At 35.9% G+C, this 20,280-nt stretch overlaps 1 protein-coding gene across 2 annotated transcripts; it reads right to left on the bottom strand.

Annotated features, from left to right (window-relative positions):
• Positions 1 to 9,901: 9,901 nt before the first annotated feature.
• On the bottom strand, positions 9,902 to 18,600 carry LOC127425473 (neurensin-1-like). 2 transcript variants are annotated; one of them, XM_051671529.1, is made up of 4 exons: positions 18,505 to 18,600; positions 14,315 to 14,491; positions 12,651 to 12,802; positions 9,902 to 12,553 (listed from the first exon to the last, which is right to left on the bottom strand). In XM_051671529.1, the coding sequence occupies exons 2-4, from the start codon at positions 14,444 to 14,446 to the stop codon at positions 12,487 to 12,489; spliced, it is 351 nt and encodes a 116-aa protein (XP_051527489.1). In that variant the 5' UTR covers positions 14,447 to 14,491; positions 18,505 to 18,600; the 3' UTR covers positions 9,902 to 12,486. The 2 variants fall into 2 exon arrangements, with proteins under 2 accessions (XP_051527489.1, XP_051527488.1); XM_051671528.1 differs by having other exon boundaries at positions 9,902 to 12,802.
• Positions 18,601 to 20,280: the final 1,680 nt, after the last annotated feature.

Raw genomic sequence — 20,280 nt, forward strand, 5'->3', positions numbered from 1 at the left:
CACATCTCTTACATCGTCAGTGAACATTGGAATATAATTTACAAAATGATATTAACCATGTATTATGCTGCAGTTCCTAAAAAAGTGACTGTGTTGTGCCAAAATCTGACTCCATGCCAGTTTCTTACTCCCTGCTTGGTTTGGTCCTTATCCCTATAGTCCACCACTACACCCACCCCTAACCATAGTAAGCTGTCATTGGTCCCTATTCCTAAAGCCCACCCCTACACCTAGCCCTAAACATAAGGATACTAGGGAGTCAGAAATTGGCATGACACCGTTACATGGACGCGCTCTCACATGACTTGCAGGATGTGCTTATGACATTTAACAGTATTATAATGCAATAGAGCAACGATCTATTGAGCTGAACTATGGTCTATTAAGCTATTCATTTTCATTTGTCTTCACAATACATTTTTATTGTATAGATTGATTTTTTGATTTTAATTGATGAATTTCTCATCATTCTCAGCACATTCCTTGAGATGCTTTGGGAATTAGGGGCCAAGCACCGAAGGTGCTATAGCCGCTATTGCATCAGTTAGTATTATTAGGGGCCAAGCACTGAAGGCACGTAGCCCCTATTGTATCCGTTAGTATTATTATTATTATTATTATTATTATTATTATTATGGCTGGGAGTCTATGGCAGCCCATACATAGGAAAATTAATACATTTGGCACACTGATGATAGGGCATGAATATCCCCTATACCAAATTTGGAGTCTCTAGGACTAGGTCATACTCTATGGTGCCACCACCAGTTCAAAAATGTAGATGGGTTTAGATGTGTTTATACGGTGTAATCCTTTTTTCTTTTTTTTTTTTATTTTTTATTTATTTTTTTTATTTTGGATGATGATAATGATACAATTACAGTAAGAACAATACAATTATGCATTTCTTTTGGGATTTTTTTGCTATTTTTTATCTTATTTACACGTACATTTTTAAATTTTACCATTAATTTGCATATAGAAATAAGCACATAAAAAAAAGGAAAAAAAAAAAAAAAAAAAAATTCAGAACCTACACTTCTATAAGTTGAAACATGAAGAAAATATGAGAATATAACATAAACTGGTGGCAGATTGCTTCCATCTGGTGAACAAAATATAAATAACATGACTTGAAAACCACGTCATGCCAGTAACAGCCAGTAGAAGGCTGTAAGCACCTACTGTGTAGTCTGATGGCTTGTTGTAACCTAATTTTATATTTTATCACAAGATATGCATTTGGATATATATTCAGACATTATCAAACTATTATTTTTCAAAGTTTAGTATTGTAAAATGTATTTGAAGTTATGTCATTATGCTTGACATCAAACCTGACCATGGTTTTAAAAAGAGAAGACACAGAATAAGCATTTTTCTACCAACAAGTTATTTCAAACATAAAAATGTAATAACTCAAAGTAAATACATTAATGTCAAGAAAATGAACATCAAGGAATAGAAATGAACTGCAGTAGTAAAACTGCAATGAGTAAACATTTAGCAATTTCAAACTTTCTATAGTAAAAATTTATTTTGCAAATGTATGTGTGTGTGAGTGGGTGTGTATGTTTTGCAATGAGGATGTTGTATGAGTCTCACCCTGTAATTTCTGTCTGTTTTTTGTCTGATTTATTGATTGTATTTGAAGGATCAACGGTTTGTCGTATTAAAATGAAACTTGGTATGCTTCATCAGAACAATGATCTAAGGATACATGCACAGTTTGGAGACAGTGCCACCTATGGGTCAAAAGGCTATTTTTGCCCGTAACTTTTGAACCGTATGTCCTGAAATCATGAGGTTGTTGTCTTTTGACTCCTTGGGTCATGAGGATTTTAACGATACCAATGTTTCCCATATCAGCCATACTGTCCGTCAGCCATATTTAAATTAAATAAAAAGCGATATATCTTTTAAAAGCATTGTCAGATTTAAAAAAAAAAAATTGAAATTCATCTTCTACATCATGTCCTGAGAATACCTGAGCAGTTTTGAGACAGCGCTACCTACAGTTAAAAATATAACCCACACTTGTGTGCTGACTCTAACCTTGCAATATCTCTTTACCACTCATTAAACATGGCAACTGAGTGGCTCAGTGTGTTAATACTAATAAGTTTTAAGGATACTAGTGCGTTTTGACTAGTACGTTTTATAGTTATTTTTTAAATAAAGGAAAAAATGTAGTTACATTTTGAATTGAATTATACAGTAGCCATTTTGACTAGTCATTAGATTTCAAATGTAAAAAAAGCAGTTGTAACTAGTGAGATAAGAAATAATGTTACTAGTAACAACTGGAATAGACACTAGCATCTAACAAATAAGCTAGTATTACAGGAATAGTGAAATAAACTGGTAAACAGGAATATATACTTGTATTATTGGAATAAGAACTATCTAATGAATAAGTACTAGTAAAATTTAAAAAGTTACTCTAGTCACTATTGAAATACAAACTAGTAATAAAAAATAAGTACTATTAACAGAAAAATGGACACTAGTAGGTTTTAAGGATATTTGTAAGATTTTACTGGTTTTACTAGTAAATATTTGTATGTTTTTACTAAGTTTGTAGTTCAATTTTATTTTATTTTTTTATTAAAATATAGTTACATCTTTCTTGTTTTTCTGTTACTAGTAAAAATAAGGATAACACTTTCTATGAAGCCCATATTTATAATGCATGGTTGTAAAGGCATTATAAAGGCATTATAATTCATTTATAAAGTCTCATATAATAGGTTGTAACACCTCATAAATAATTGTTACCACAATTATACATTATAATACTTACCTATTCAGAGTTATACTTTAGAATATAATGCGACATAACATGACCAAAATAAACTTTTATCTGTGGAAGTTTACAATTGTTTTAACCTTGTAGCTTTACAAGTGTTTTTCTTACTGTCACAAATTGTTTATATAATGCGTGTTCCTTTGTATTCTGTGCATTTTTCTATAAACTCCATTATATAAGCTTGACTTGTAATATATTGTATATTACAAGTTTATGTAATTACTGTATGTACTGTAAAAAGACAATGCTTTTTTTTTAACTTAAAGCAGGTCAAGACCACTAATTGTATATAATCATGTCAATTCTTGTGTTAGTGTTTATACTATGCTGCTTTTGTGGACAACACTTTTATGATATACTGTATATTGCATTACAACTTTTGAGGATAAAACTGGATGTTTAATGTGTTGTAATGCATTATACTCTTTTAGGCATAACTATGAATATGTTAAGTATTATTATGTATGTAATAAAAATTCATGGGTGTCTAAATATAGATTTATTAATAGGCCTGTATGGTATGTAATTCATAGGAGTTTTTTCTTTCAGATGAATTGATTAGGTTAATTCATTATTTAGGTTGGGAGTCATCTTATAAAACCTGCTTAACTTACACCAATCAGCCACAACATTAAAACCACCTGCCTAATATTGTGTAGGTCCCCCTCGTGCCGCAAAAACAGCACCAACCCGCATCTCAGAATAGCATTCTGTAATGCCAAAACATATGCAACTTCAAGCCTGTTCCTTGTTAATTTGTGGTGTCGACGTCATTGGTTTCGCCGCAGCAGGGGTGTGTTCCATTCAGAGTTATCACCCCTATGCCCTATTGCTTTCAAAGACTTTACCATCCACTCTGAGCGCTTTGAAAGGCTTGAAGTTGTGGTGCTCTAAGTTATTTTTATTGGAATTTCAGTTTGAAACAATCTTCCAGTGTGACTGTCACAAATGTTCTCCCTTTGAAGTTCCCTCCGAAGGCATTATTTATGACGTTTGGAACACAGGATTGGCTTAGTTTTCGCGTAGAAAAGGAGTTATTTAATTATTTACAAGCGAATATCTTTGTTACAACATTTTCCAAAGATAAATTTCACATATGGCTATATGTAAAACACAATATGTATGTTAATGGTTTTCACTGATATAAAAAGTTATCTGTACTGTACATACAGTATATGCAACATATCTGCTGTACTTTGAGTATAGTGTCAGAAAAGCGCTGTGTAAAATTCATTCAAATAGGCTATGTTATAGAAAACAAATTTATACTTGTTTGCAGTAGCCTTTCAAATAATGTTTTCAGTGAAGAAAAAAAAAAAAAAAAACATAGACCAAGGTAGGAAATTACATAAAATGTTTAACACATGTCAGTCAGATGAAATAATAGAAAATACAGTAACTAAAGAGTATAAAAAAATGAAAAAAGTATCCAAACATTTTCTGTTTAAATATTCTCTGACTTCTGCTCCTGCAGGATGCATTCTGCCTTGATGTGGGTTCAGTGGATCATCAGTAGCAGCACCATCTACTTCATCATCAGCAGCAGCAGCAGCACCAGCATGACCCCCTCTTCCTCCTCAAGAAGTTGAACACATTTTCATGACTGCAATGTTGTGACTGGATTTTTTGAGGAGTTTTGGGGAAAGTCAGTGTGGTGTTCATAAGCTGTAACAGCAAAAGTGTTACTGCTTTCACAGCCTTGCTGACCTAAGACTTGCTGAGCCACAGGCCTTCACCAACCACCTCCATAAAACTTCCCACAGCACAATAATGCAGTGCAGCTAAGAACTGCACTGCTGGACTTAAGGCGTAGTTTCTTCTTGTGGTCCTCTGAAGGTGTGGTTTCACAACCTGCAGCAATTCAAGGATCTTGGTCCTTGGGATCCAGAATTTTCTTATGATGTCGTCATCAGATAGAGAGTCAAGTGGGGAGAAATTTGTCCTTATGTAGGCATTTATATACACTATCTGACTTCTGCATCGCCTTCTGTGCTCAAGCTGTAGGATTCTTTGTAAAGCCGCCATTGTTGAGCATTTGATACACACATAGATACTGTATTTATTAGGAGAGTCATTAATACAACTGCTACTGATGCACCTGAGGAATGGATAGAAACACATTGGTGGCTAATAATCATCTAAATTAACTAGCTAAATGTGAGTGTTTCATCAATGATTTGTGACAGTAAGAGGGCACAGTTTAATTTGATTATTAAATTATTGTATTCATCTCTTAATGGGTTTTGGTTTTAAAATAGGCTGCTTTCATGCTGTTTTTTTTTTTTTCTTCATAGTTATCATGCTGTGGTTTGGGGAAAATGAGAAGGCCTCTCTTTAGAATTGTCTGAGGATTTAAATAAAGGATATGTTTTGTGTCATGTTTGGCTCATATTATCATGGCTAATATCTTGTGTATTAAGAAAATCTTTACATAGTCAGCTTTTGTTACTTGACTGTTGTAGTATATGTGATGGTGGGTCATCACCACTGCAAAACAATAAAGGTTTGTATTTCATTCCATACATAGGATTCTTAATCACACTTACAGTATATAATTTATTAATGACATAATTCTGGTAGTTGATAATGAAGTAATGACATTGCATGACATGATTCACACAATAATTGCTTACATTTGATCTGGCATTCCAATGCAACTGTGATGCACCAAGTCACAAGTATCACCTATTATGTGCTCATTTCTACACGTTAATCTAATCTATGAATTCCCAGTGTAATAGAAAAGCACTAACTCAAAACATATTAAAAAATGACAGAGTACTTTTGGTCATCAAATGGGATATTTTGGATATAAATTCAGATGGTGAAAGGTTTTAACTTCTCTGTCACTGAAAAGCAACTTGAAAATCGTATGTTTGTTGCCATGCAGCACCACACAGCTTCACCAGAGCCCCATTTGCCAAACCCAGTCTGTATCTTTCACTCCATATATATTTAATTCTATATCTTTTATTGTGTCAAGAATAAAAGTGGCGTTCTTATTGGTTTTTGAAAAGTGTGCATATGTATGTGCTCAAGTGCCCCGGAGGTAAGAGCGAAACCCCACTATTGCAGCTCAATGCTGCGAGAGGTTGCGATGAAAATAAACACACCAGCAACAGAGGGGCATGTGAAAATAAAGCGAAACAACGGAGAACAGAAAATAACAGAAGTAGTCATCATATTTACAGCAGTGTTGCGGGGAAATAACGTTGCTGTGGAGCTGCTTACTGACCGAACCGCTGGTATACTGTAGTAAAGAGTACACCACTTACAAAGTGCATACAAACGTAAGTGTCTTTTTCATGTCTTAAGCAGTATTTTCACAATAAACAGCTTTCTGTCCATGTAAATGAGCTGTTATAATTTGATATGCATTCGATCTCTGCAGAAGTTATTACTCCACCCCCAGAGTAACATCATTAACGACAGCTCTACATTGTTGAACCAACGTGGTTCGAACGATGGATGTGCAACATAGTTACTAGGGTTTTGGGAAACAGATGCTAGTTAGTTTCTCTAATGATGCATCGTACTATGGTGGTTAAGCAGTGAGTTACGTCTTGTATGGGAAATGCACCCCTGTACAATTGTGGTGCGGGTTGGCACTGTTTCGGCAGCACGAGGGGGACCTACACAATATTAGGCAGGTGGTTTTAATGCTGTGGCTGACAGGTGTATATCTAATGTTACAATTTAAAAGTAAATGCACATTGTTCTTAATGGGGGAAACAAGCACCTTGTGCATGACTACTTTTTACTCAAATTGCTATTCTGATAATATAATTGGTAATGAAAACATTTGCATTAAATTATGAGTTTAAAATTCGACATTGTCGCTTGAAGAAGCATTTTCGCTATAGTGAATCTCACTGTATATTTGCTAGAAAAAAAAAAATAAATAAATGCCGAATCAACAAAAATGGAGTACACATCAATATACAAATAACAGTGAAACCTTTTACAGTGTGTTGGTCGAGTGGTCTTTTGTTCTCAAGTTGTAGGCCTATGATATTTTGATCTGATGCCGCTTTGGATGCGGTTGATTCCTGATTCAAATCCCTTTCGTGTATTCAGATTTTTAACAAAACTAAGCAAATCGCTACTGCATATCAGTGTACCTAAGAAACGGGTGAGCACTTGATTCCATATTACGCGATTTCTATGAATCAAAGATCGGAACATGCGTCTATGCGGGGTGTGCGGTCTCGTGCTGCTCTGTATTTTGCCTCTACCAGCGTCCACAACTGACTAGAGCGAAGCATAATGAACTTGAAATATTTTTGAACAAGTACACTTGCTAAATAGAGACGGAATGTCTCAAGGGGCTCAAACCGCATCGGAGAATACAATAAATGGGATGGACTGACAAACAAGCATTTTTTTTCTTTTAGGAATCGAAGGTGCTGGAACGCCTTTCCGGACCGTACCGGCCCAATTTAACCCCTGATTATAATGCCGTTATAATGACTTTACAATGCATTATAAATTTGGGCTTCATAGAAAGTGTTACCAAAATACGTACAGTACTAGTAATGGAAAAACAGATACTAGTAGATTTTAAAGTTACTAGTAAATGTTTAGTAGGTTTTATAGCTCAATTTTTATTTTATTTTTTAATTAAAAAACTATAGTTACATTTTTACTGTTACTCGTAAAAAATAAGTACAGGACTAGTAACGAAAAAATAGATACGTTAAGTAAATAGTAAGTTATGGAATAAATGTTAAAAGCGCTTACCATACTTTCTCATGTTTTACAATAATAGTTATCAAAACTATGAAATCGAAGATTCTTAAATTTTAAAATACTTTAAAGAAGCCACCACACTCTGGAAATCCTCTTCAAGAGGTGATACAAGAGATAATTTTAAACAATATTAAAGTAGCTTCCTGATTTTCTTTTACTAACCGGTCCAATTCATCCATTTCATCTTTTATTTTTTTTATTTTTTTATCAAAATGTTAGTTTTGTAATGACATTTAAAAAGGCCCAATTTATATTAGTGTACAAAACAAATGTCTAGCATTTAAGCATAAGACTTTAGATCAAATTGTTTTTGAGATCATGACAATAAAATTCAGTCAAGTGTGTCCAAATTTTTGACTGGTACTGTAGGTGCATGTGCAAATTATTGTTTGCATTAAATCAGCATCAGTAGGGAATAAAGAATGAACATTTGTCAGATAAAATTTTTTAATAAAAAGTAGTATTTGTAAAATTCATTAATAAAACAATGCATTTCTATATTTGTGCATGCACTGTAAAGAAAAATCCTGTTAAATTTATGGCAAAAAACTGGCAGCTGTGGTTACCAGAAATTCACCATAAAAAATATGGTAACCACCCTTCAGGCTTTACGGGATGTAATTTTGATGCCTGTATATTTTATGGTGCATTACCATTTATATTATTAAATGATATAAACTCAACATTTCAACCTTCTGAAACTGTAAAAATCTGATTTTCACTTTATAATGTATTGTTACTCACTGTAGTAATTACAGAAAGGCACATAATGTTGTGAAAAAGTTTATCAATAGTGGCCTTTCAAAGAGCAATGACCAATAAATATGAAGAACTCAGTGTCACTCACACAAACACAAAACACCATCAGGGTGACACATGTGAAATTAAAATAATGCAGTAAACATTAACTAAACTACATCAGATATAACAGAGAACATTCCAATGTAGACAAGTGATATTAAAAATAATAAAACATGTACTCTCTTGTTAAACATGATATACATTTTTACCATAAATTATACGGTAAAATCATACTTTTACGTCTGAAAAAAAAGTCATTTTTACAACATATTACTGTAAAATTACATGTATTGTCTTTTTAAATATATTATCATTTCTTACCGTGTATTTTAAGGTAACTGCCCATTAACCAATTAACTTTTTTTACTGTAGCATTTTTACAGTCTTTTACCGTTAACATTATTGGCATTTTTTACAGATTTGTTAAGTAAAACACTGTACAGTATCTGTTAATGTTGCATGGTCTTGCATCAGATAATCATTATACTTGTTGGATAATAAGTATCAGAGACCTCAATTATCTCATATTCTTCAAAGGAAAGTACTAAAAATGCTGCGTTTTATCAGCTGTTTATGGATAAACATCAATAAACTTTTAATTGCAGAAACCTCGAGTGCATCAGCATCACTCAACAGCACAACGTATTCATAAGTGCGTTGAATTTCTGTCGTGTACAGTTTCTCAGAGCAGTGAGTCATTTTCTACAGCTCAGTCAATGGAGCATGTCGGTTTTGTCTCATTTCCCCACCCCCCCAACTTCACACCAGTGTCACAGACCCTCCATGAATCCGCCTGTCTCTCCGCTTCATGCAGTCTGAGCCCAGATATGCCTGAACACAATGACTTTTGTTTGAGAAATGTGCTGGAATGCTCAGTGGATGAGGTACCGACACATATGGTGTCAGTCAATAACATGTAATATAGACTAAGGCACCTGAGACACCACCTGAGCGCCGGCCACACATCAACACTCAGTGGTGTTCATCTGGTGTGCTCGTTCTAAGCAAACATGTGTTAACAAGCTGCCAACACATTACAGGCATCAACCATACGAACTAAAGCTGAAGACAAACAACATTTCTTTTTCTGTCTCTCTCTTGTTTTCTGGAGGTGCATTGACACAGCAGAGTGAACAGCTCTTGATGATGGCTCTACATGCATTGTGCGCTGGTTAACTGATTGTTAACAGCCCACCTACTGTGAGCTATGACTGGTATATGAGCGAAGATGACTCACAGTGTGCCCTAGCAACTCAAAGAGAGAGGGAAAGAGGGAGAAATTGGTTTAATGGAAAAGAGGGTTTGAATGAGTCATACCCGTTTCCTGCATCTATTTACAGTCGCTGAAACATTCAGTGCTGCACAGTATGAAAGAGGATGCTTGTTTATCCATAAGATCACACCTTTCGGAGGCTGGTTCACTCTCATTTACACCTTCAATGAATGCAGAATGCACGTGTTGATCGACATGACCCTTCTTTCAGAAACAAATAATGAAAAAAAAAAAAAATAAAACCCACACAAATGGTTTGAGTATGCTGACATTGATTTATTGTACTTTTTTTGAGAAGAGCTTTTACATACATTAATATAATGAGATATTAAGACTGCAGACAATCACGGTGTTGTATTCAATTAATCTTTTTACTGCCCATCTCAAATTCCTCATAACTGAGGCCAATGAAAAAGTAGGTTTAAATGCAAACATTATATTATATATATATATATATATATATATATATATATATATATATATATATATATATATAATTGCATTGAAACTTGCATCCCTCACATTGGTAGAATGTTTTATCAATACTGTAAGAATACAATAACCACTTTGGCAATAATTAGACAAGTACAAAACAACAGATACCATCGGTTGTGATATAAAAAAAACAATAGAAGCCCAAAACATACTCTACGCATGTACATGAATGCAAAAATTGTTCTATGCAAGCTCGATTACACATGTTGGTCTCAGAAATCATGAAATGGCAATACAAAACGCAACACAAGTAAGTGTTGCAGCAAGGGCCGCTACTGAGGGCATGAGCGTAAAGTCTTCTAAGGTCAGTTTTTACTTCCAGGTCAACTATCATGGCGGAACAACAGTTTAAAGTGAATCTCACAGAACAAGTTAGCTAGCTGTCAACATGTTTATAGCTAGCTACTGCAGCTGAATAGAAACAAAGAGAGTTTAAATAATATTCAAAGTTAGATTTTTTGACCCCTTGAGTACTGAGGTTTATTACCGCCACAGTGACGCAAGAATGCACAATCTGTAAGAAAGGTCAAAACATACTCTACACAAGTATGTGATTCTAGCTACACAAGCTCAATTGTGTGCAATGTTGCATTCTGAAAAATGTCAGACCACACAATTCATTACACAATGCAAATATGTGTTGCATTCCCAACGTTGCCACAAGGGGCAATATAGCGGACATTAGTGTGAATGGTTTGCTTCTATGGTGAGTTCTCTTTTCAATCAACAACTGTCAATATGGATGAATAGTTTAAAGAGAATGTTGCTGAGAAAGTAGTCTTGCGTAGCCAGACCTATGACTGCGGTGTAGGTCTGGGCTCTTTAGGAGCTTCATTTGGCCAAGATCCACCCATTTAGACAGGAAAAGCCATCTAAATGAGATGTTAAACGACAAATCACAGTTGGTTTTGTCATTATGTGGTGTTTTGGGCTGGGGTTATCGGTGATGTATCATACCATTATTAAAGACTGACATGTGAGAAAAATATATTTATGTAATGGCTTACGAGTCTCTGCGAGTGATTGCACAGAAAACACACGGGTGTAGAGAGTCTAAGCACAGCACAGAAAACGTCATTGTAGAGAATTTAACAGACATAACTAACAAAGCAGAAAATGCAGATCTGCTCGTGGATATATGCTTTACCTTCTGCTACGTGCCTCATACAAAACTCTGAATATCTTTAAAAGATTTGGTGTCACTAACCTGGCCAACGTGGGAAAATTCTGTGATTATTTTGTCCTTAAAAGCAGTCATTCTATCAACGTGGAACCTTGTGAACACAACTCGGCTTCCAGACGGACTGATAAAACATCCTGTGTGCATAGTCTTGCATCACATTTGTGCTTAGTTGATCAAGAAAGCATTTTCCAGTTTTGTGTGCTATATGCATCAGACAGTTAGAGAACGGACTGTGGGGGGTCCGTGGGCGTGCCATCTGAGGCTGAGACTACTGAGAAAGTTAAAGGTGTACTCAGTCATTTTTTGAATATGTTGTCTTCGACTCACAGACACCCAGTGGCCAGGATACATAATTATTATTAAAATGCAAAAGTTTTCAGTTACCAATGCCATCATAGAAATGCACTATTCACAGTCAGCCATTATAAATGTAATTCATGTGGGAAAGTGTCCAATAACAGGGTGATTACGGAGATAAAGCTAGTAGTATTTGGCAGGTCATGTGATCCTAACATGGCTAGCCCATGAAAGGACCCTCTCCAGATAGATTTAAACAGCTTTTATAAGGTTACTGATATGACTGGAGTCTTCATCTCACGTGAGTGATCATGACTTTATACATATGTGTTCATTTCTTTAGGAGTAAAACTTTTTTAATGTGGAAAAAATTACTGAGTGCACCTTTTAAGTCAATATACTTATGGCAACTTACATGAACAATAACATTCAGTTTAATGGCACAGAATTTTCAAGGTAACTCTATTGTCCTCTCGAGTACTGAGCTTTGTTACCGCCACAATAATGCAAGAACGCACATTGAGCATGTTCAACCGGACCACACTTTGGTACGTGTATTTGCACAAAGCATGTTTCTGGCCTAAGTATGTTCAACAGGACAGCGTGCTTGCAATGCATTCGCACTTGTATTAGCATAATAGCGTAAAGTATGTTTCTGGTCATTGGCTCTTCACAAAATATATAACACATAAGACACTCCCAAATTTCTCACTGAAATAAATTAGCTTTTGACATCACTTTGAAAGCACTCTTGAACGGGCATTGTCATACAGCTCTTTTATGAGCTCTGCTGGACTTTATCATCCCTAGCTAGAGGAGATACTCCTCTATCACTAGAGGCCGGACTGGGAGGCTTCATCACAGGGTCTGCTGGGCTTTTCATTGCATTCGTGATTCTGGTTCCCCCCTTCCGTTCTCCTCTTGATGACTGTTGGCTGGAGTCTTCCTGTTTTGTGGGAGTCATGGAGAAGTTAGACATCACGATTCCTCCTGCCATCAAAACCCCACCCAGTGTGAGAAGCCCCGTCCCGGCCAGTACGCACATGTGTAGCGACCGATTGTAGCGCATGGCCTGGCGGTCCACGAACAGCAACTCCCCCTCACCGAAAGCCTCAATACGAGTGGGGATGGCATAGCCCACTGTCATGACCACCAGCCCCACTGTCAGGATCACGGCACCAAGAACAAGAGTGACCTAAGCAGGAGAGGGAGAGTGCGGTCAGACCCAGCCCGTAAAGAGATAGCTCTTCCAAAATGAAAAGTCTGTAATTCTGTTGTTTACATTTGTTGTTTCAAACCACTGACTTTCTTTCTCAAAACATAACAGGAAATGTTAGGCAGAATGTTAGCCTCAGTCACCATTCACTTCCATTTTATATTTTTTTCCATACAATGAACGTGAATGGTGACGGAGATAACATTCTGTCTAACAACACTTTCTGTGTTCCCGGGGGGGGGGGACAATAAAGGAGGGTGAGTAAATGATGCCAGAATTTTCATTTCTGGGTCAAATTTCCCTTGAATCAACATCTTGAAGAAAATATATTGCTTTCACACAAGAGATTTTAGCATGGACCTGGTTTTGATTGACCATTAAGTTCGATTGATTTGTCAGGTGCATACCAAAGAACCACACTCAAGTCTGTTTGAAAGGAGGGTCTGAGCTTCATGACTGCAATCAGGAAATTAACTGCTATTGATTATTTATATGCTATGGCGATAAATAACAGCATCCGGTGGTAAAAAACAATTTAGCAAAAGTACAATAGTTAAGAACAACATTCTGAAATCACAACAGAATCAGTAGGATTCTGGTTTGAAAACAACTTTAAAAAATGGATAATTCCAGTCCTGAATGCTGATTGGTCAAAACAGCAATTCAGTTAGACAAGCACAAAAATTAGTAACAGGTATGATGTGAAACACCTGTTCATCAAGCTACTGTGCATATCACTACACAGCACCCCAAAAAGCCAGCTACATGTCAGGGACTATATATTGTAGAGGAAGGCTAATTAATTAAGCACTTAATGAATTTCCACAAAGGAATATTCCAGGTTCAAGTTAAGCTCAATCTACAGCATTTGTAGTATAATGTTGATTACCCCACAAAAATAATTTCGACCTCCTGTTCTTTTAAATAAATAAAATAAAAAAATAAAAAGCATAATGCTGGGTTAAAGTGAGCCACTTACAATGGAAGTGAATGGTGGCCAATTTGTAAACATTCAAATACTCACTGTTTCAAAAGTATAACCACAAGACGTAAACAATGTGTGTTGTTACCATGATTTTAGTGTGATAAAATTGCTAACTATCTTAACTGTGAAAAGTTATATCCAATTTTATAACTTCGTTCCCATGACGATGTAATGCTGTAAACCCTAAAATGACTGTAAAAAACAATGATTTAAACAACTTTACAGCTCAAGTAATACACTTATAAAATTATCAGCTTCACATTTCTGCCTTTAAACCCTCCAAAATTTAGCCCCACTCACATCCATTGTAAGTGCCTCACTGTAACCTCGATTTTTGCCTTTTTTACAGAAAAGGGACAAGTCCCTTGTAATCAACATTATGCCACAAATGCTGTCGATTGAATCTTGACTATTTCTTTTAAATTAAATTTGAACAAAAACTGTGTCATTATTTTTATGAAGTTACTGTACTGTGCATCTGGTAAAATAAAACTTCTTTCCAATACCTTCCAGAGGTCTAAGCTCCACCGCCGGTTCTGAAAGTCCTCCTGCTGCTCCCTCATCGAGGCTGTGCACTCCTCGTAGAAGTGGTGTATATAGGAGCGCACTCCGAAAACACGACAGCCAGACTCGACCATTTGACCACACCCACAAATCTCAGAGCAAGAGACAATCTCTCAGACCTGTGATTACAATCATATGATCATTAAAGGCAATCCACAAGACAATCCTCAAATATTGAGGAAAGCAGTTCTTTCCCTCTCAGCCTTCAATTGTGCACAAAAGTTTGCATACCCTTGGAGAATTGGTAATATATGTACCATTTTTAAAGAAAACATGAGTGAGCAGGCAAAACACATTTCTTTTATTTCTTATGGGAGTCATAATCAGCTGTAGGTTATAACAGAATGGCACAATCATAAAACAAAACATGGCAACAAAGAAAAAAATGAAATGACCTGTTCAAAAGTCTGCATACCCTTAGTTCTTAATGCTGTGTATTGCCCCCTTTAGCATCAATGACAGCGTGCAGTCTTTTGTAATAGTTGTCTATGAGGCCCCAAATTCTTGCAGGTGGTATAGCTGCCCATTCGTCTTGGCAAAATGCCTCCAGATCATGCAAAGTCTTTGGTCGTCTTGCATGAACCGCACGTTTGAGATCTCCCCAGAGTGGCTCGATGATATTAAGGTCAGGAGACTGTGATGGCTGTTAAGTTATACAGGGATTCTCAGCCTCAGTGTCTGCCCAAACTTGAAAAAGGCTTCAATCAACTTCAGAGGGTGCATAGAATAACTCAAAACATCTGATTCTTCATCACCGAAACAATTTATTGAAAATCTTTCAGCAACAACTTGATCTTCTTTTGCTTATTTTCAGTGCTTAATTCAGATGTTTAGCTTAATAACCTATACAGAGAAAACACAAACCATTCAGAATCACTACACACAGCAATGAGACCATTTAAGGATATTTAACTAATTTAAACTACAAACAATGTTACTAGAATACTCACAAATCACATAAAGTATATATTTACATAGCGGTTCAACAACAACACTAAATCAAATGCACTTACTGCACATGGCCAGTTAGCATATTAGATGCTAAACCAGCTAGCATTAACAAACAACTTGCAAAACATACACAATGTTCTTATAAACAGTCTGTAGTCACTAAAGAAATTAGTCTTTATCCTACCAGGTAGCATCTCAAAGTTGATGAACACATTGTGGCATTTCCCATCTGTCCTTAAACAAACTCAGCATGTGGTTTACTCCAAACACAATGGCTACAACCATGCAGGTTTTAGCAATCTTTCTCCTTTGGTTTTATAACCAGCAACAACACCAACTTAGGTAGGAGAAGCACATCCACTTTGAAAACAAAGATCCCTCTGCAGGCTAGTAATCACACACACACCTGGTTCTATGTGATGTGCAGTTTCAATGGCCAATCAGCTTCCTTGTTTCTTCCAGGTTGCTATGGGCTCACAACCAATAGTCTCCATTCATTTTGATCTCAAATCTAAACTCATTTTATCTGATAGATTTTTTTAACTTTATTTAACAATAATGAATATAATTGTTTTTTTTTTTTTTTTTTACAATTTCAAGTTTAGCTTAACAATGGCCACTCCAGAACCTTCACCTTTTTCTGCTGTAACCACTGGAGGGTCAACTTGGCCTTGTGCTTAGGGTCATTGTCGTGCTGGAAAGTCCAAGAGCGTCCCATGCGCAGCTTTTGTGCAGAAGAATGCAAAATGTCTGCCAGTATTTTCTGATAACATGCTGCATTTATCTTGCCATCAATTTTCACAAGATTCCCCGTGCCTTTAGAGCTCACAGACCCCCAAAACATCAGTGAGCCACCACCATGCTTCACAGTGGGGATGGTATTCTTTTCACTATAGGCCTTGTTGACCCCTCTCCAAACAAGCTCTATTTTGGTCTCGTCACTCCAAATTACAGTGTGCCAGAAGCTGTGAGGTGTGTCAAGGTGTTGTCTGGCATATTGTAACCGGGCTTTTTTGTGGCATTGGCGCAGTAAAGGCTTCTTTCTGGCAACTCGATCATGCAGCTAATTTTTGTTCAAGTATCGTCATATTGTGCTCCTTGAAACAACTACACCGTCTTTTTCCAGAGCAGCCTGTATTTCTCCTGAGGTTACGTTACCTGTGGGTTTTTCTTTATATCCCAAACAATTCTTCTGGCAGTTGTGGCTGAAATCTTTCTTGGTCTACCTGACCTTGGCTTGGTATCAAGAGATCCCCGAATTTTCCACTTCTTAATAAGTGATTGAACAGTACTGACTGGCATTTTCAAGGCTTTGGATATCTTTTTATATCCTTTTCCATCTTTATAAAGTTCCATTACCTTGTTACGCAGGTCTTTTGACAGTTCTTTACTGCTCCCCATGGCTCAGTATCTAGCCTGCTCAGTGCATCCACATGAGAGCTAACAAACTCATTGACTATTTATACACAGACACTAATTGCATTTTAAAAAGCCACAGGTGTGGGAAATTAACCTTTAATTGCCATTTAAACCTGTGTGTGTCACCTTGTGTGTCTGTAACAAGGCCAAACATTCAAGGGTATGCAAACTTTTGATCAGGGCCATTTGGGTGATTTCTGTTTTCATTGTGATTTAAAAAGGAGCCAAACAACTATGTGATAATAAATGGCTTCATATGATCACTATCCTTAAATAAAAGACAGGTTTTTTTTTTTTTTTTTGCATGATCAGTCATATTTTCAAAATCAATGCCAAAATTTCACAATTTCTGCCAGGGTATGTAAACTTTTGAGCACAAATGTGATTTGATGTAGTTCTTAAGAAATTAAGTTATGCGGAAACACTTGTCCAATTGTGGCAGCTGCTTTTTAGATCCTGCATTCCTCAGTGCGATCTCAATTGTTCTAAGACTGTTTTTTCTTCTCTAGCCTTTTTGTGGTGTGTTAGGTAAAAATACACTATTTCAAAGGCTGTTTCAGTAGCAGCAACCTCAGCCTTACAAATATAATAGCTATCACTTTGGTCAATATTTTTCTCGTTTAACCTCCTGAATAGGTTTTAATTCTTTTGAATGTCAGCAGTAGGCTAGTATCTATGTCTATTCTAGCTGACATTGCCTTAGAAGTGATAAACCACCCAATGGTAAATCATACTCTCTCACTCACACACATCCACACCCCCATTCCTTCATACGCGCTGTCAAGAGCATCATTACCCCATGCATGCACTTCAACACTTCAATACTGAAAGTCTTTCTACGTGTATTCTTCCACACACTTCAGTGTTACATGTCACAGATCCAATGCCTTATGACATAGTATGATCGGATGGAAATCTATATAACTAAACACTAAGCCCGGTGTCTGAGACCTTGTAGTTTTAGATTAAAAATGGACTTTAAACACTGAGAGGTTATTTGGTCAACAAATTATGCTTAATAAATCCCCACAATTTCTGAACCCTCATGACACAAATGGTTTATAAGCTAAAACTGGAATACCAGAATAACAGATGCTTAAATGAAGAATAATGCAAATTAGTTTGTCATGCATAATCAAAATTTGGACCAGTTTGTCCAGTGATTTGGAATGAGTCACATATGTATAGGCTATATTACATACACAGACATACTAACATTTGACATGAAAATGCAGCTAAACCCCGCTATAGTACAGTGTTTATGAGAATGACTCAACCAACTATTGTTTGTGTATGAAATACTCCAACAGATTTAAACAATGCGACTGTCTCTTTCGTGACATTCACGACATTTACTTATTTATCAGGAAAGATCTATATGCACAGTCTCATTATTTCTAAGTCACACGTTTATGCATATAGGCTTGAACAGAATCAGTGTTAAATTTACTGCGATGAAATCAATCGCATCGAGAGATGCTGAAATACCGGCGAAGGCGATGCTTCATTACAATAAACATGTAAATAAATGCAAAGTCAATAAAGTCGATTGAACGCGTCTGTGTCATTATATAATAGCACCAGTACATAAGCCAGATGCAGAGAGTATTGCAGACGTCTCTATTAAAGCTAATTTAAACGACGTCCCTCATAATCATAGTCTGCTTATAATACAACGGTCGCTCAGCTTAACTGATAGACTACATATATGCAAATGTAACCGGATATTTTAATATATAAAAGAGGTAAAATAAAGTACTACCGAATTTTAAGTAATCGATCGCTGCCGCTTCTTTACGCGCTTCCCATCACTCGCCATCTGTCTTCATCAGCCAAAGATTCGTCTACTCGAGCGCGCACACTACGCGTGCGCGGATGATCACCTACACACAATGCAGCCTACATGTCCTTTCAGGCTTTATTTAGATATTGTGCTTTGGTACATTTAAGTTAAAAAAAAAAAAAAAAAAAAAAAAAAATTTCTTTGTGAAAAAGGTTAATGCATTAGGAATCATGAACTAACAATGAACAATATATATATATATATATATATATATATATATATATTTATATTTAGCATTAATTAATCTTTGTTAATAAAAATAGTTCATTGTTAGTTCATGGTGCATTAACTAATGTTAACATAAATACCTTATATAATATATATAAGTGTGTGTGTGTGTGTGTGTGTGTGTGTGTGTGTATTACTATAGGTTAAAATAAACCAAGATTTATAAAATGCTGTAAAAGTATTGTTCATTGCTAGTTCAAGTTAACTAAGGTTGTTAACTAATGTTAACAAATAGAACCTTATTGTCAGTGTTACTCATGTTTAATTAGTTTAATTAGTCACTGTCTACTAAATTCAATGGAAAAAGTTATAGCTGCAACTCTCTGAATTATCAGCATCCAGTGACAAAATTGCATTTTTAGGGCACTATCTAACTTCTCGTTATTTTATGGATTTATTTATTTATTTTTTATTTTATTTTGTAATAACAGCTCCAAAGCACTCAGTTTGATGACTGTCTTTGGGAGCAGATGTATTGAGATGTACTGAGAGAGATGTGATAAAAATTCCAGAAAGCTTAAGTGCTCTTAGAACATTTGTTCCAAAACCAGTATTGCAACACCATAGGCCATGTTCAAGGTTGTGCATGAGGGTCTGAATGATGGAAATTGCATTTGTGCTGAAATTTCACAATCTCAAAAGGTAGTTCTATGCCTACTTATTACAACTAACCTTGGGATACAGTGTATGGTTTGGACTGCTTAGAAAAGTGGATGTCCTCATATGATAAGTTATGTTCCTTTTAACACACCCTCTACCTCCTCCAGTCAAGAAGTGTTATTTCCATGGTTACACAAACAGTTAAAAAGTGGCATTCAGTGCTTTTAAAGAGGGTTGAATTGAGAGAAAGTCATTTTCCATTTCTTTTCTCGCAAGTGTGACAAAAGATCACTAGAAGTATGTAAAACATGTCCTCAAACCAATCATATGCAATTCAAGGACTATAACCAGCCATTGCTTCTTGTTTGTTTTGCTTGTTTGTCTTTTAATTGCACATTTAACTGACTGGTAATAAAAAGAAACAGCTTTATAAACCAAGGTGGAAAAGGGGGAATCAAAGTAACGTAAAAGTCTTTAAGTGGTAGCTCTGGTAGCTAATCAGACCTTTCCATGGTGCTGAAGTTCTAATAACAGTCTATTGACCTTTATAAACTAGATATACATTTCCAGAAGGAAATACCAGTGATTGTAAGGAATAGTTTTAGGTTTTAAGTTTTAGTTAAAGGATTAATTCGCTCAATCAGACATTTCATATCTAAGCATGCTACACAACTTCTTGTCCAAGCTCTTTTCATATCTAGACTAGACTACTGCAATGCTCTTCTGGTAGGACTGAGAGCCCCAGCCCCCATAAAAAAAGAAAAAAAGAAAAAAAAAAAAGAAAAAAAAATCCCTGCAACGTTCTGGGAAGATTAGTTTATGGTTATAAAAATAAGACCTAAAAATAACCATTAGAGAAGTTCTGTA

The sequence above is a fragment of the Myxocyprinus asiaticus genome, chromosome 34 (genome assembly GCF_019703515.2).
Source record: "Myxocyprinus asiaticus isolate MX2 ecotype Aquarium Trade chromosome 34, UBuf_Myxa_2, whole genome shotgun sequence".
Lineage (NCBI taxonomy): Eukaryota > Metazoa > Chordata > Actinopteri > Cypriniformes > Catostomidae > Myxocyprinus > Myxocyprinus asiaticus.